Source organism: Aspergillus nomiae (assembly GCF_001204775.2).
Source record: "Aspergillus nomiae NRRL 13137 chromosome Unknown contig00188, whole genome shotgun sequence".
Classification (NCBI taxonomy): Eukaryota; Fungi; Ascomycota; class Eurotiomycetes; order Eurotiales; family Aspergillaceae; genus Aspergillus; species Aspergillus nomiae.
In genome coordinates this window covers 13,589-26,577 of record NW_015378243.1, presented here as the reverse complement: position 1 = coordinate 26,577, position 12,989 = coordinate 13,589, and the positions used below count along the sequence as shown (strand labels likewise).

The window sequence follows — 12,989 nt, the reverse complement described above, 5'->3', positions numbered from 1 at the left end:
CTCAATCTATGTTTGGGGTGGAATAGAATAGAACAAAGCACTTGATATCATTACTCTCGATAAAATGGCACGAATTGCAGGAGGCTCGAAAGGCTGCCATGCTTGTCGGAGGCGCAAGAAGCGTGTGAGTGGCATACTTTGGCTGATACTGAGCTTGTCCCACTGAACTATATCGATAGTGCGACGAACAGCGACCATCGTGCGGTCAATGCCTGTCGCGAAACACTTCCTGTCCGGGCTATGCGCGCGAAATGAAGTTCATCAATGTATCCTATCAGGACAAATGTCGTTCCAGTCAAGCGGCACCGGAGTCTAGTTCGACCACGGAAGTTAGCTCCGACAGTCGAGAGGTTGATACACGGTCAGACCTTGTGGCCACACATCGCGTGTGCAGCAGTGGGCTATCCTCCCATGCCCTTAGCCTCCAGCGCTCTGCGGTTGCGTATTACTGTGGCGCATACTTCCATAACAATGTCATCCAAACGGGGCTAGACGTGTTTGGAAAGTCGAGTTATATCGACTGGATGGCCTTTACCCCTGACCTCGATGTAGACGAGCCAAGTTTGAAGTCAGCTTTGCTAGCACTTGGTGCGGCTCGAATGGGTCACCTTTCCCAGGATCCTCGTTTGACCCGATTAAGCTCAGAATCGTATTCTCAATCACTGAGACAGCTTCGCAGATCCATTCAGAATGGAACTCGGGGCCTCCGAGACGAGAACCTAGCAAGTATGATGTTCTTGGCAATCTATGAGGCAGGGCTTCCATCCTATTAGTAGCCGTGTCGGTGCTAACGGCAGGCCCTCATTACAGATTTTAGAAGGATCATCAACCAGAGGCCTGGGTTGGGCAAGTCATACCTACGGGGCCCTTTCATTGGTTCACTCACAAGGTCTAGACACTGAATGGTCCCCGGCGAGACGTAGACTGTTTGACGGATTGCGGCTTTCTGCTGTAGGTTCTGCGATGTTGGTGTACAACCCCAGGACTAATTTGCTTCACTTCAGATGATCCATTGTATTGGAACAAGGAAGCCCACATACCTCGCAACGCCGGAATGGACGTCTCTTCCCTGGAAGGGGTATAAGAAGGAACCGAAACAATACTTACTAGACCTGATGATGGAAATTCCGGCTTTATTGCAGACGATTGACTCAGTACATAACGCATCGGACCTTCCTGGGAATTTGCAAAAGCTGTCCACAGTCTGCAAGGAATATTTGAAACTGTCTGCACGTCTACGAGCCTGGTATGAAGCATACAAAAGCGACTACCCTAGCAAGCTATACTGGGAACAACCCGCCAAATTTCATTCAAGCCACGCTCTACCACAGGAAAAGTTCCCCCCGACAAGCATGTATTTTTCTGACTTTGAGACGGGTCATATTCACCTACTATACTGGACCTCTCATGTCCTTCTCTGCAGCAATCTCGGTATGCTATATCTAAGCTGTCTAACAAAGGCGGCCGAGGGAAGTCGGCCTCCGTTCCCCCCGTTTCCTTGCGACACACAAGAGATGCACGGAATGGCCGTCAACATTGCCAAATCCGCCGAATACTTCCTTCAACCAAAAACCATTGCTTTGGGTGCTGGTGTGATCTCCTTTCCGGTGTCAATTGCATTCGGGTACTTGGACTATTATAATCTCCCTGAGCGCGACTGGTTCTACCAGATCTTTGAGTATACTAAAATGTTTGGTATTGATGTAGGGGCTTTTCTTGAAGCAGTTCCAGCGGAAACAAAACTGCACCTTGTAGCGTGTTAGCTCCCTAGTCATTTGCCACGGTCGCATCTGCTTAAAACCAGAGTCTTTCTTCCCGGGCGAGGATAGGGGCACATACCTGTTGTTTGTAATTGGATGAGCGATTCCATGATTGAATAGTAGTGATTTCGTTTACGCCTGCTCGCAATGTTCGCTTCGTTTGTAACACGCCACGAGAGACATTAAAGAAGTCCTGGGCCTCTAAAGAGTTTATTTGGAGCCACCATTAAATACTGTGTAGTATCTTGCGCTAAACAGCCTTATTATATATATGTACAGGAGACATATCAGCAATTTCCAAAGCCTAGATGAAGCGCCCTGGCTTCGCCAACCACTCCGCAACATAATCGAAACACGTCACAATAGTGTCCCCAAATTCACCCGGATAGGACTCGCACTCGGTGCAAGTGTTGATGGTGTGCTGAGCTCCCTCGACGAAGGCAATCGCAGTGTCATTGCTGATGGCATTAAGGTGGAGCTTCTCAGCATTTAAGTACTCGTAATGACCAGTCATGCCCATGGTTAGAAGAGGTACGCGAATACCCTGAACGGATGCATGTGGTGCCGTCTGGCTCGAGGCATAGTCAATGCCCTCTATGTTGTCTGCCTTGATGTTGAATTTGTCGGTGACTCGGATGGCAAAGGTAGATAAAAATCGACGGATGGTGGTCTTCAGCGCCCCGCTCTGCCAGTTGTTGGAGTAATCCTTAAAGTTACCGGGGACGCGTACAGAAGGGACAATTTGTGTTGTGGTGCCGTTCTTACGGAGCAAAGGCCAGGAATATGTGGTATGGTGCAGGTACCTGGTGTCCTGGGCAAAGAATAGATTGTTGAATCCAATATAGAGTGAAGCTGGGATAGTCAGGGGCTCATCGTCACCAAACATTCCCTTGCCGGCCTCGAGTGCCTTTAGGCGCTTCTGGGCATACTGTAAGATGCGGTTGTTCCGTGCCACGACACCCTGTTGGAACCGGTGTTTGAAGTCGGCGGTGTATTCCGACTGGGTATTATTGTTGAATCCGTTGGCAGGGTTGTAGACACTCAAGGATTGGTTCAACTTAGATGCATCGGTCTCATCCTCGATCGCAGGGTTCAGGCTCAGTAACGCCATAGTCGAGAGACCGTAATTGGCATCTAGCAACATTAGGCCATCAGCAGGTTCAAGGCCAGCCATCGCATCAGAGCACGGGTAGATCTTCTCAGCACCATTGCATGCCGAAACACCGTTCTCTGCGATGTTTTGGTATGCTGCCATCATTGCGCCGCCACCGCTATGGCCTAGAATCACAACCTTGTCGATATCGGTTAGGTTGCGTAGCCAGGACATACCAGTATTGATTTCGGTCATCATGTCCTCGAAGTTCAGGTCGGACATATATCCATATTTGCTAGCTTCATTGTTGGCGCAGAAAGTAGTGAAACCGCGCCTAGGCAGCTCTGTACAGGCCACAAAGGTAGTGTAGTCCTGCTCCGCATGCATCACGTAGACCGCGATGCGTGATCGTTCGCTTGTAGAGTTGGGCTGGTAGAGAGCACCGAGTGTGCCAGTCTCGTCAACATCTTTCAGAAGTGGCAATTGCTCATTGGAAGTGGTAAATGCGGGTGGGGTAAAAGTTATAAGAGAGGACAGAGCAGCAAGAGCTGCTCCCTTGGAGAAGACCATTCTTTGTCAAGGAGAGGAAATACTCGAATCAAATGAACACAAGGAGAATGCTAGATCTGCTCCCATAGGTTCACATGTGGAGTTTCGTAGGGGCACAGTTGGGGTATTTATCATGTATGCTGGGGTAATTGACAGTCGACCTAGGTTACCGTCCGCTTGCGACATTATCCGGAGCGACGCGCATTGCTACAATTAGACACAGGAACGAGGCCAGACCGCAGGTCAAGTGGATCGGTTTAGTGGTACCATTCCGCTTATGACAAACGTCGAATCTAAAAAATGGAGTATGATATTAGCAGCCCTGAAAATCAGTCGCAAATTGACCTCATTGCTTGAGCAATCCGTATTTTTGCTATGATCTTGGCCACACCAACGGATGCTTGATGCCGCACAATACATAATAGTGAAGATTGATGCTCTTATAGACTAAAAACTAAATGCAAGTAGTAGGTCTCTTCTGGTGGCTTCCAGGGGATTTGAGAGCATGCATGGCGGTGCTATGTCAACACGCGAATGCAAATGCCATAGGGATGACTGCTCTTCGGGCGACCTCATTGATTATCCACATACCTGACCAAAGTATCAACTCTCCAACGCGCTCTAGAACTCACGGTGTGAGCGCAATCGTGGGGTTGTGTCTGGCAGGCGGCAGCGGGCGTCTCTAAGCTCATTTCCTGTTTCTTATTCTGGATATTGCACTCCAGTAGAAGTCGAGTAGCGCTAGCATGGTCAAGATCTGCGTAACATCCGTGCCAGTGGGGTAAGTTGCCGAATCGCACCACAGATATGCTTCTAGCAGAAGTGGAATTAAGGATTCTCTAAATTGTACTCCGCATATTTGATAAAGAGGTCCGCCTTTGCCTGCCCAATGAGGACTAGTCTCCACCGAGGTCGACCCTTACCCCCGAGATCCGACGTCCTGCAACCAGTATCTATCTCCGAGGGGAATCTTGTTCGTTTTCAATATCAGGCATCATGACCCCATAACATTTATCCGTCTGATATCGATTGAGTTCATGGGTTTCTACACAGCAAGGAGATACTGATATTATCGAACTGTTACAATACAATCAAGAAGCACGCCGACCTCCCTCCTCTATATAAAGTAGTGCCCAGTCTCCATCACGAATCACCTATCCTCACTAATAGCTACGGCTCTGCAGCCTTGACCACCGATATAATGGCGCGCCTCAGCTTCATCACTGACCACGTGAGGAGATATCGCGTTAAAAGCAGGGCAGCCGTCAATCTTTAGGACGTTGGCAGGGTCTATCACCACCACTTTTCTACCTGCCTCAAGAAGGCGGCGGATATCCTCACTAATGATTCGCTGGGCGACATAGTTTAGGGAATAAGTGTCTTTGAACGAGAAGATAACGGCACAAGCATTACTGTATCGCCCATACTCGGGGTTGGCAGAGGTCGGAGGGGTGAGGTCGCGCACAATAGCGCGAGTAAGGCGTTCAGAACCTGCGAAACGGACTGCGCCTCGCAGACCAAAGACGGGCACCTCCTGCTCGCACTCGTGGGGTTGATCGGCGCCGCCGGCTATGGTCATGGTCCATGTACGCACGGTGGCTCTTCCAACCTGGCTGCTGTCCATCATGTGTAGGCCCATGTCGGATGAGAGCTGCTCAAACATTTTGACCCCTCGGACACTGTTGCCACGCTCGTCTAGTTTCGGAGAGAAGACGGCAATGCCCACTTGGCCGGGCAGGGCGCCGATGATACCGCCGGCCACGCCACTCTTGGCGGGCATGCCAACCCTGGATACCCAGGCCCCAGAGGAATCGTACATGCCACAGGTAGTCATGACGGAGAGGACTTGGCGGGCGCTTTCGTGGGGCATAATCTCCTCTCCGGTGATAGGATGTACGCCGGCATTGCCAAGCGTTGCTGCCATTATAGCGAGGTCGCGCACATTGGTTTTGATAGAGCATTGGCGGATGTACCCGCGGGCAGCCTCTTGTGGATCACACGAAATGATGCCTGCTGCCTTGAGCATGTAGCAGATGGCGATATTTCGATTGGCGTCCTTAAGTTCAGCCTCGTAGACTTCCTCATCTACTTGCAGCTCCCGACCTGCCAGTTTGGACAATGCCTTCAATATGCGATCCACCCGCTGCTCTGCTGTGGCATTCTCGCCCACCACCATGGTGTGGGAGGCGATAGCACCGGCATTGATCATGGGGTTCATTGGTCGGTTTGTACCAGGTTGCAACGACAGCTTGTTGAATGCGTCGCCCGATGGTTCCACCCCGACCTTTTCCAAGACACGTGGCAGTCCAGCATCCTCAATGGCCAGGGCATAAACGAAGGCTTTGGAAATTGACTGGATCGAGAACTCGACCTCGTCGTCCCCGGCCGAGTATAGATTCCCGTCTACCGTCGACAGCGCTACGGCCATTTTAGAGGGGTCCGCTTTCGCCAGCACATCGATATAGCTGGCAAGGTTTCCGGACTCCTCCGGGCGGGCCTTTTCCAATACCTGGCGAAGATAGTCAGGGATAGGAGACTTCATGATGTTTTTGCAGAATTATGAAGGAGAAATGGTCTGGTTGGGGTGTATAAGGTTTTTTGACTTTGGTCATTGACGCAAGCGGCATGTGGCAGCAGCCTTACATACGCTCAGCTCAACCTACGATTTTTTTTGCCGAAATCTTGGCCGCTTGGCGTTTTGCGATTTAGCTACGCCTGCCACGCACTTTATGGTTAGTAGTAAGGAAGGAAAGCATACGTTCGTATATGGTATAATTATTAGAAGCGGTACAATTCAGCAGGACTAGTATATTGAAAGTGGTAGGGATCTTTAGCACCGGGCTAGTCAATAATACAGTGGAACCTAGTTCATTAATCATAGTTAAATGTTAGTTGGTAAATCTGGCAACCTTATTATGGTCTGCATCAAGTGAAGAACCAATTATTCAATTCTCTGGAATTAGTTCATAGCAGGACATTGATCATCTGGCTCTAATTTTAACCCTAGTTAGACTTACGAGTATATGCCGGTTGTTCACTACTGTAACTGCACCCTCCACGCAACTTTCGTCTATAAATTCTTGTATATTCCATGTCGATCTAGTAATAAAACCCACGGCACAAAGTACCAGGGATTCTTCTTCAGAGATAGTCAATTTATGACTACTTGCGTGTGGTCCAAGGGGAAACTATCGCCATTCGTTGAATTGGATACAGTTGAATGAGGCATAGCTAATAGAAAATAGTCCTCTGGCTGCACACTCAATCACGTAAGCTTTGGGGTAGTTTCGGTGTTTCGGCTGATGAATTAAATCAATATCCTGAGGCGCGTCAAATGGCAGAATAAGTGGTGAACTCGCTTACCGAATATATTCTAAGTATTAGGGGACTACGTACTCCGTAGTAAGGGCTTTTTACCCAGACGAAACGAGTTGATAAGGCAGAATGGCATCGGCTAAAGTCCCTGCTGGGTCCAGCAGTCATCCACTCTGTAGTAGGGCTGACCGACTTAGATCTTACCCATGATTATCCCTGGATAGTTGCACAGGGTCCTTGGCAATGTCTAGTATAATAGGCTTAATTCGCTTTCTTGCAGGAATGTTGTACGTTGTGAGTACTTGTGCCCCCACAGGCCTAGGGCTGAAACAACGGTGTCTCCATAGTGCCGTCTAGTCGTGTCAGATTAGCAGCCGAGCTGGCTGTTCTAATCCTCAATTTCCCGGCTCTTCATGCCGTCAATTCTGCTGTACCAGAGTTCAATCTAGTCTATTATCCAAGATGGATAGTCGATAAAAGCCCTTTGCTTTTCCTCTTCGTCTTTTTTTTTTTTTCTTTTTTTCTTGGTTGTTGATCCTTTCTTTCAATTATCAGTCCTGGCGATTGAACCACATTCTTTGATAGATTTTCGCTCGTTGCGTCAGTATGAAGTTCCAGCTTGCGCTTGCCCTGGCGGCCGCGCCCATAGCATCCGCTCATTATTTCTTCCCCAATTTCATCGCCAATGGCAACTTCACCAAGTATTTCGAATACGTGCGTGAGGATACCCAGGGCTACATGCCTTACAAGGGCGGCTACGACAGCACCGACTTCCGCTGCAATGTTGGTTCACAGGACTTTGCCAGCAAGACCGACGTCTATAAGGTCAAGGCCGGCGACACCATTGGCTTCGGCACCGATTTCGGCGCGTTGATCGAGCATCCCGGACCGATGCAGGTATACCTGTCGAAGGCGCCTGGGGACGTGCGTGACTTTGACGGGTCCGGCGACTGGTTCAAAATATATGAGTTAGGCCCGACATCGTTCGGCAGCGATGGCATCGAATGGGGAGTTACGGGTAGATCAAATTTCACTTTCACCCTGCCCAAGGAGACCCCTGCCGGTCAATACTTGGTTCGCATCGAGCATATTGCCCTACATGGCGCCGGTGAGTGGGGTGGCGCGGAGCTCTACTTCAACTGCGCGCAGATTGAGGTCGAGAGCGATAGCACCGCCATTCCCTATCCCGTTGTCCAGATCCCGGGAGTCTATGATGGATATGAACCTGGCATTCTCTTCTACATGTATCGCCCCTATTGGACCAACTACACCATGCCCGGGCCTCGCGTATGGCCGGACGGTGGCTCCAACGTGGTCAAGGCTGCTGGGGTTTCTGTCGCCCCGTCAGGCTCCTGGTCTGCATCGGCTGTGACTGCCACTGTATCGGACTCTGCTGCCATTCACCCCGTCTCGTCTAGCTCGGTCTTTTCTTCCACAACACCCGGGGTGGCTGTTGCAGAAACGACGACATCTTCAACGCCCGTGCGCAGCCTCGCTGCCAGCACTTCTCTGACCTCACCAACTTCCTGCAACCTTGAACCGGTTTACGTGACTGTGACTGAGACGACAACTGTAACGACTCAGGCGAACAGCATGCCTACGAGTAATGCGTGTGGCCCACAAACAACCGTTACCGCTACTGTGACCACCACAACCACCATCACCCCCAAGGCTTCTGCCGTTTAGACTGGCATTGCAAGCTCGTCGCATTATTGGAGAGAGGCCTATATTATTACCCGGCGAACCTGAATCACATATCCTGACTTCTTCACGTGGTCACGATGGTTATTTCTGGTGCCAGGATTCCCAGCAGGACCTTATTAGATATTCCTCGAGATAGGTCGTTGAGTTGTATTTTAACCCTTTCGCTAGCTAGCATAATTCAATGTCTTTCCTATGGAAGCCAGGCATTTTATTCCCATGGCATGCTCTTGTCAATTCCTGTCGGCTACGGAAGAGAGGCCTTGCTGGTTGCAGGTCTTATAGAAGGTGGACGAACTTTCCAGTTTCTTGACAATGACACGACACAGCACTTTCCACAGATCACAATCTACGGGCTAAAATCAAAAATAGGGGATATAACGTCGATTCTGTCATCTCATGACTCATGCCTCGTGTGTTTATCGATTCCTGTGTTTGATGCATCCATGCAGCGACTTTTTAGCCGAGAAATTAGAACTTCCTACATTTCCGCTTGAGTATCCCATGTTCTCTTTTTGCTTTTCCGTTTATTTTTCTTGTTCTTCTTCCGTTTCTCAGAATTTAGGTACAACACTTCGTCTTTACATAAAGCATAGATCGGATTTTACGATGTACATGATATGCAATTAATTAACCGAAACTCGGGAGACAATAGCCCGAGACAAGGCAAACCCCTCACACACGACATGGACAGACAAATGCCTTCAAATACGAATCGTTGAATTCACACTCACATGTGGCCAGAACACCTTCTCTGGTTTAGACACTATGGTGACACCTGAGGAACAGAAAGTATGCGCGACCGAGACAGAAGCCCGTTGACACATGTATAGCCTACTAACAAGTCTCATCAGGTCATCAATTCCCTCCAGGCCAACTGGATCTGGACACCAGACTGGGTCGATTCGTCGCGAATCAATACGACAGGGCGAATTGTCCATTTCAGCCGTGAGCTCGACCTTCCGGAGCGTCCCACCCGTGCGCAGTTGCATTTCTCTGCGGATACGCGATATAAGCTCTATGTCAATGGGACCCGTGTCGCTGTCGGACCAGCGCGAAGCAGTCCGTGGATCTGGTATTATGACACTCTCGACATCGCACCTTATCTCAACCGTGGACAGAATGTGATTCGGTTCGTGGTGGTGCGATACTTTGCGTCCTCGCGCGGCGCAATGCCATTTGAGAGGACGACCTTGCCGGGACTCACTGTAGTCGGCCGTGTAGAGACAGGCAGTCATGTTGTGGAACTGGATTCGCAGAAGGGATGGCAGGCACAAATGGATGAGAGTATCCAGTTTCCCATGGGTCTGATAGATGACGGATTTCTACACGTAAGCTGGGTCCATCCTATAGTCCTGAAGACTGCACTCATTCCCTCGTTTTGACAGATATACGAACGAGTTGCCCCAACTATCTATAGCCCAGCAGTGACCCCAAGAACATATGGGATCAAAACGCTAAATGGCGATCTCCCACCCTGGCGTTTACGTCCACGTGGAATTCCAATGCCTGATCAGACCCCCATCGTTGTGAACGTGATACGCGCCTGCGAGAGTTCTATCAGTGCGGACGAGTGGGCATCTTGCTTGTCGGGAAGTGGGCCATTGACCCTTCGTGCACGTTCTTCGCACATGCTGGAATTGCAGGCCGATACACATTCAACTGCCTTCCTCCGATGGGCTTTTCAAAGTCTAACTAGCTCGTCGCAGATTACAATGAAAGTGACGTACTCGGAAGGGTACGAGCTGGAGCCCCGTTCCTATCCGTTCTTTCGCAAGAAGACCGACCGGCTAGATGCAAAGGCTGGTCATCTCCTTGGCCCTTACGACGCGGTCACGTTGGATATTCCTGACACGCACACCGTGGTGTATGAGCCTTTTTGGTTCCGAACATTTCGCCTTCTTCGGGTCGAGATCACTGTGGGAGAGGAGCCGGTCCGTATCCTGCCGTTGGAAGCGACGCAAGTGAATTATCCCCTCGCCGTCAAGGCAGCTGGGCCGAGTCTGGCGATGAATACAGTGAACGGATATGGGACGTGTCAATTCGCACCATGCGAAACTGCATGTTTGACGGATACTCGGACTGTCCGTTCTATGAGCAACTTCAGTTAGTCCATTACCAGCCATGCCATTCCGATCGTATTCGGGGAGAGGTTAACATTTCTGGCAGATACTCCGGCGACAGCCGCGCCGTCGGCTTGTTTCACTATCTACTCTCGGGTGACGACCGGCTGATGCGACAAGCTATCACGAACTTTGCAGCTTCAGTCACCTTTGAGGGTCTCACCCAGTCACGCTTCCCCTCTCACGTTCCTCAGCTTATTGCTGGCTTCCCGTTGTATTGGGTCCTGCAGGTGTGCGATCACCATCTATATTTCGGCGACACTCGCTTTGCTCGTTCCTTCCTCCCTCGGATCGACGGCGTCCTCGACTTTTTCGACTCACACATCGATAATTTTGGCCTTGTAAGCGGGCTCCCCGAGGATGTGTGGCAGTATGTCGACTGGGTCACGACCTGGGGTGCGACGGAAGATTATCCTGACAAAGGAGTGCCCACCTCTGGTCGCAAATCAAACCGACATACGTACTTCAGCATGTTATACGCGTATGTCCTCCAACAGGCTGCACAGCTTGTGCGCGACGTTGGCCGACCGGGCTATGCCGAGGAGTATGAAGCACGGGCGACCGCACTGCAACAAGCCGTTCGAGCTCACTGTTACGATGGACGCTTCTTCACCGATTCCATGGCCAACATCGCTGACGAATCGTCCTACTCACAACATTGCCAGGTCTTTGCAGTCTTGTCTGGGACAGCGCCACCGGAAGATCGGGCTCGCATTCTAACCGAATCGTTCGCGGACTCTCGGTTCGCAAAATGCTCCTATATGATGCGATTCTATGCGCTGCGTGCATTGTCGCTCGCTGGCGATCAGGTCTACGACAGCTTCTGGCCCCAGCTGTGGGACCCGTGGCGCAACATGCTAACCAACAATCTGTCAACCTGGGAGGAGGATGATGTTCGACAGCGGTCAGACTGTCATGCGTGGTCTAGTGTGCCCATCTACGAGTATTGCACGGAATTGGCTGGGATTGGACCTATCGCACCAGGGTCGACTAAAGTTCTCTTCAAACCGCGCCTTGGACTTAGTGATGCAATACAGGCCAAGGTTGCGCTGGGTAAGGACAATGTTGCGACCGTTTCATGGACCATCGGAAGTGATGGCGAGAAGAACGTCGAGCTGCGACTCGAGAAGCCGGTCAAAGTGGTCAGTCGGCTACCGGGAGGACTTGAGGAGGAGCACGGTCTCATCGACTGTGTAAAACTCATTCACAAAGCTCAGCAACATGCATAGAGAAAATCGGGGTAGCGTCAAATAGATTAAGAAGGATTGCATTGGTGATAGAATTGTCGGACTATATCCTCTTACACTGTATCATGATTTATGCGTCTGTCTTCGAACCAGGTATATCAGGTGACGAACGTTGTATCGTATTGATACAAATATAAGCCTCCTTGAGTGATGGTGGACACTACAATGCTGTAGCATAATATAGCGACATCAACGGTATATACTCTGTTTAGTACGTACGTGCTTTGTTCGGCATCACTATATCTGACTACTATAAATAGATTTTCAAATTGTCTAACTGCATACGGTGCCCGCAGCCCTTTGAGTCAGTCTGAAAATACGAAGTCCATGTGCTTTGTAACGGCAAGAACCATACTTCTCTTTGTTTCATCTCCTGCTTCGTCTTCTCCTGTATTTTTCATATTCTCTTCTTCCTTCCGAAGTTGGCGGCGCCTTTGGTTTCCTCGGTCTTATTATCTTATAAACCTGCATCGCGGTCTTCTTGTGCTTGTCACTCACTCACCTTTCCCCAAGATGCAGACAACACGACTACAACTCGTCCGTTTAACAGAGAAACATGTGGCTGGCTACCACTCTATTTGGTCCGATCCGGTGGCCACCCGATGGAGCGCCCATGGCCCATGCAAGACACTGGACGATTCGCAACAGTGGATGTCTAACTTGTTACTCGAGGAAAACCCCGTTGGCGAGAACTATGCGGTACTCCTCCGGCAAGATGTAAATTTGGAAGCCTTCTCGAACCAGCTCCAGGGGAGTCGAGAAGGCACCGAAGATAACCACACGTATGATATTTCGGCGCATGGTGGGTTTATCGGATGGGTGGGCACATGGAGAACGGATCCGCTTCCAGAGCTGGGCTTCATTTTTCACCGATCGACCTGGGGGCTGGGATTTGCAACGGAGGCGCTGAGTGCGTTTGTGGAACTCTTCTGGTCATGCAAGCCACAATTCAATGTGTTGGAGGCATATTGCGATACGGAGAATGAGGCGTCTGTTAAGGTCTTGCGCAAATGTGGGTTTGAACTTGTCGAGGTGACAAGAAAAGATTACGTCCTTCCTTGGATGACACCACCCGAGCGAGATACAATGCAATTTCGCCTGACCAGGACCGGTGGTTTGGAGAAGTGAAGGCATGGCTAGGAAAATCATGCTGCGAGATACACTGAGATCCCTTGGAAGAACTGACTTCATGGGCAATTCC

The 12,989-nt window shown here is 50.2% G+C and overlaps 6 protein-coding genes across 6 annotated transcripts; 4 read left to right on the top strand and 2 right to left on the bottom strand.

Annotated features, from left to right (window-relative positions):
- Nucleotides 1-64: 64 nt before the first annotated feature.
- On the top strand, nt 65-1,763 carry ANOM_006706 (Zn(II)2Cys6 transcription factor; the record flags this gene model as incomplete). The annotated part of the gene is made up of 4 exons (XM_015551962.1): nt 65-124; nt 180-726; nt 818-951; nt 1,005-1,763. 4 exons carry the CDS (start codon nt 65-67, stop codon nt 1,761-1,763), a joined length of 1,500 nt encoding a protein of 499 aa, XP_015405711.1.
- Nucleotides 1,764-2,064: 301 nt separating this feature from the next.
- Nucleotides 2,065-3,423, bottom strand: ANOM_006705 (uncharacterized protein; the record flags this gene model as incomplete). Its single annotated transcript, XM_015551961.1, has 1 exon — nt 2,065-3,423. The coding sequence occupies one exon, from the start codon at nt 3,421-3,423 to the stop codon at nt 2,065-2,067; it is 1,359 nt and encodes a 452-aa protein (XP_015405714.1).
- Nucleotides 3,424-4,552: 1,129 nt separating this feature from the next.
- ANOM_006704 (glutaminase) lies at nt 4,553-5,944 on the bottom strand (the record flags this gene model as incomplete). Its single annotated transcript, XM_015551960.1, has 1 exon — nt 4,553-5,944. The coding sequence occupies one exon, from the start codon at nt 5,942-5,944 to the stop codon at nt 4,553-4,555; it is 1,392 nt and encodes a 463-aa protein (XP_015405713.1).
- A 1,379-nt stretch (nt 5,945-7,323) lies between these two features.
- ANOM_006703 (lytic polysaccharide monooxygenase auxiliary activity family 9 protein) lies at nt 7,324-8,403 on the top strand (the record flags this gene model as incomplete). The annotated part of the gene is made up of 1 exon (XM_015551959.1): nt 7,324-8,403. One exon carries the CDS (start codon nt 7,324-7,326, stop codon nt 8,401-8,403), a length of 1,080 nt encoding a protein of 359 aa, XP_015405716.1.
- A 783-nt stretch (nt 8,404-9,186) lies between these two features.
- ANOM_006702 (putative rhamnosidase B) lies at nt 9,187-11,770 on the top strand (the record flags this gene model as incomplete). Its single annotated transcript, XM_015551958.1, has 5 exons — nt 9,187-9,210; nt 9,273-9,749; nt 9,807-10,356; nt 10,407-10,524; nt 10,588-11,770. 5 exons carry the CDS (start codon nt 9,187-9,189, stop codon nt 11,768-11,770), a joined length of 2,352 nt encoding a protein of 783 aa, XP_015405715.1.
- Nucleotides 11,771-12,301: 531 nt separating this feature from the next.
- On the top strand, nt 12,302-12,916 carry ANOM_006701 (GNAT family N-acetyltransferase; the record flags this gene model as incomplete). Its single annotated transcript, XM_015551957.1, has 1 exon — nt 12,302-12,916. The coding sequence occupies one exon, from the start codon at nt 12,302-12,304 to the stop codon at nt 12,914-12,916; it is 615 nt and encodes a 204-aa protein (XP_015405718.1).
- Between the last annotated feature and the right edge of the window lie 73 nt (nt 12,917-12,989).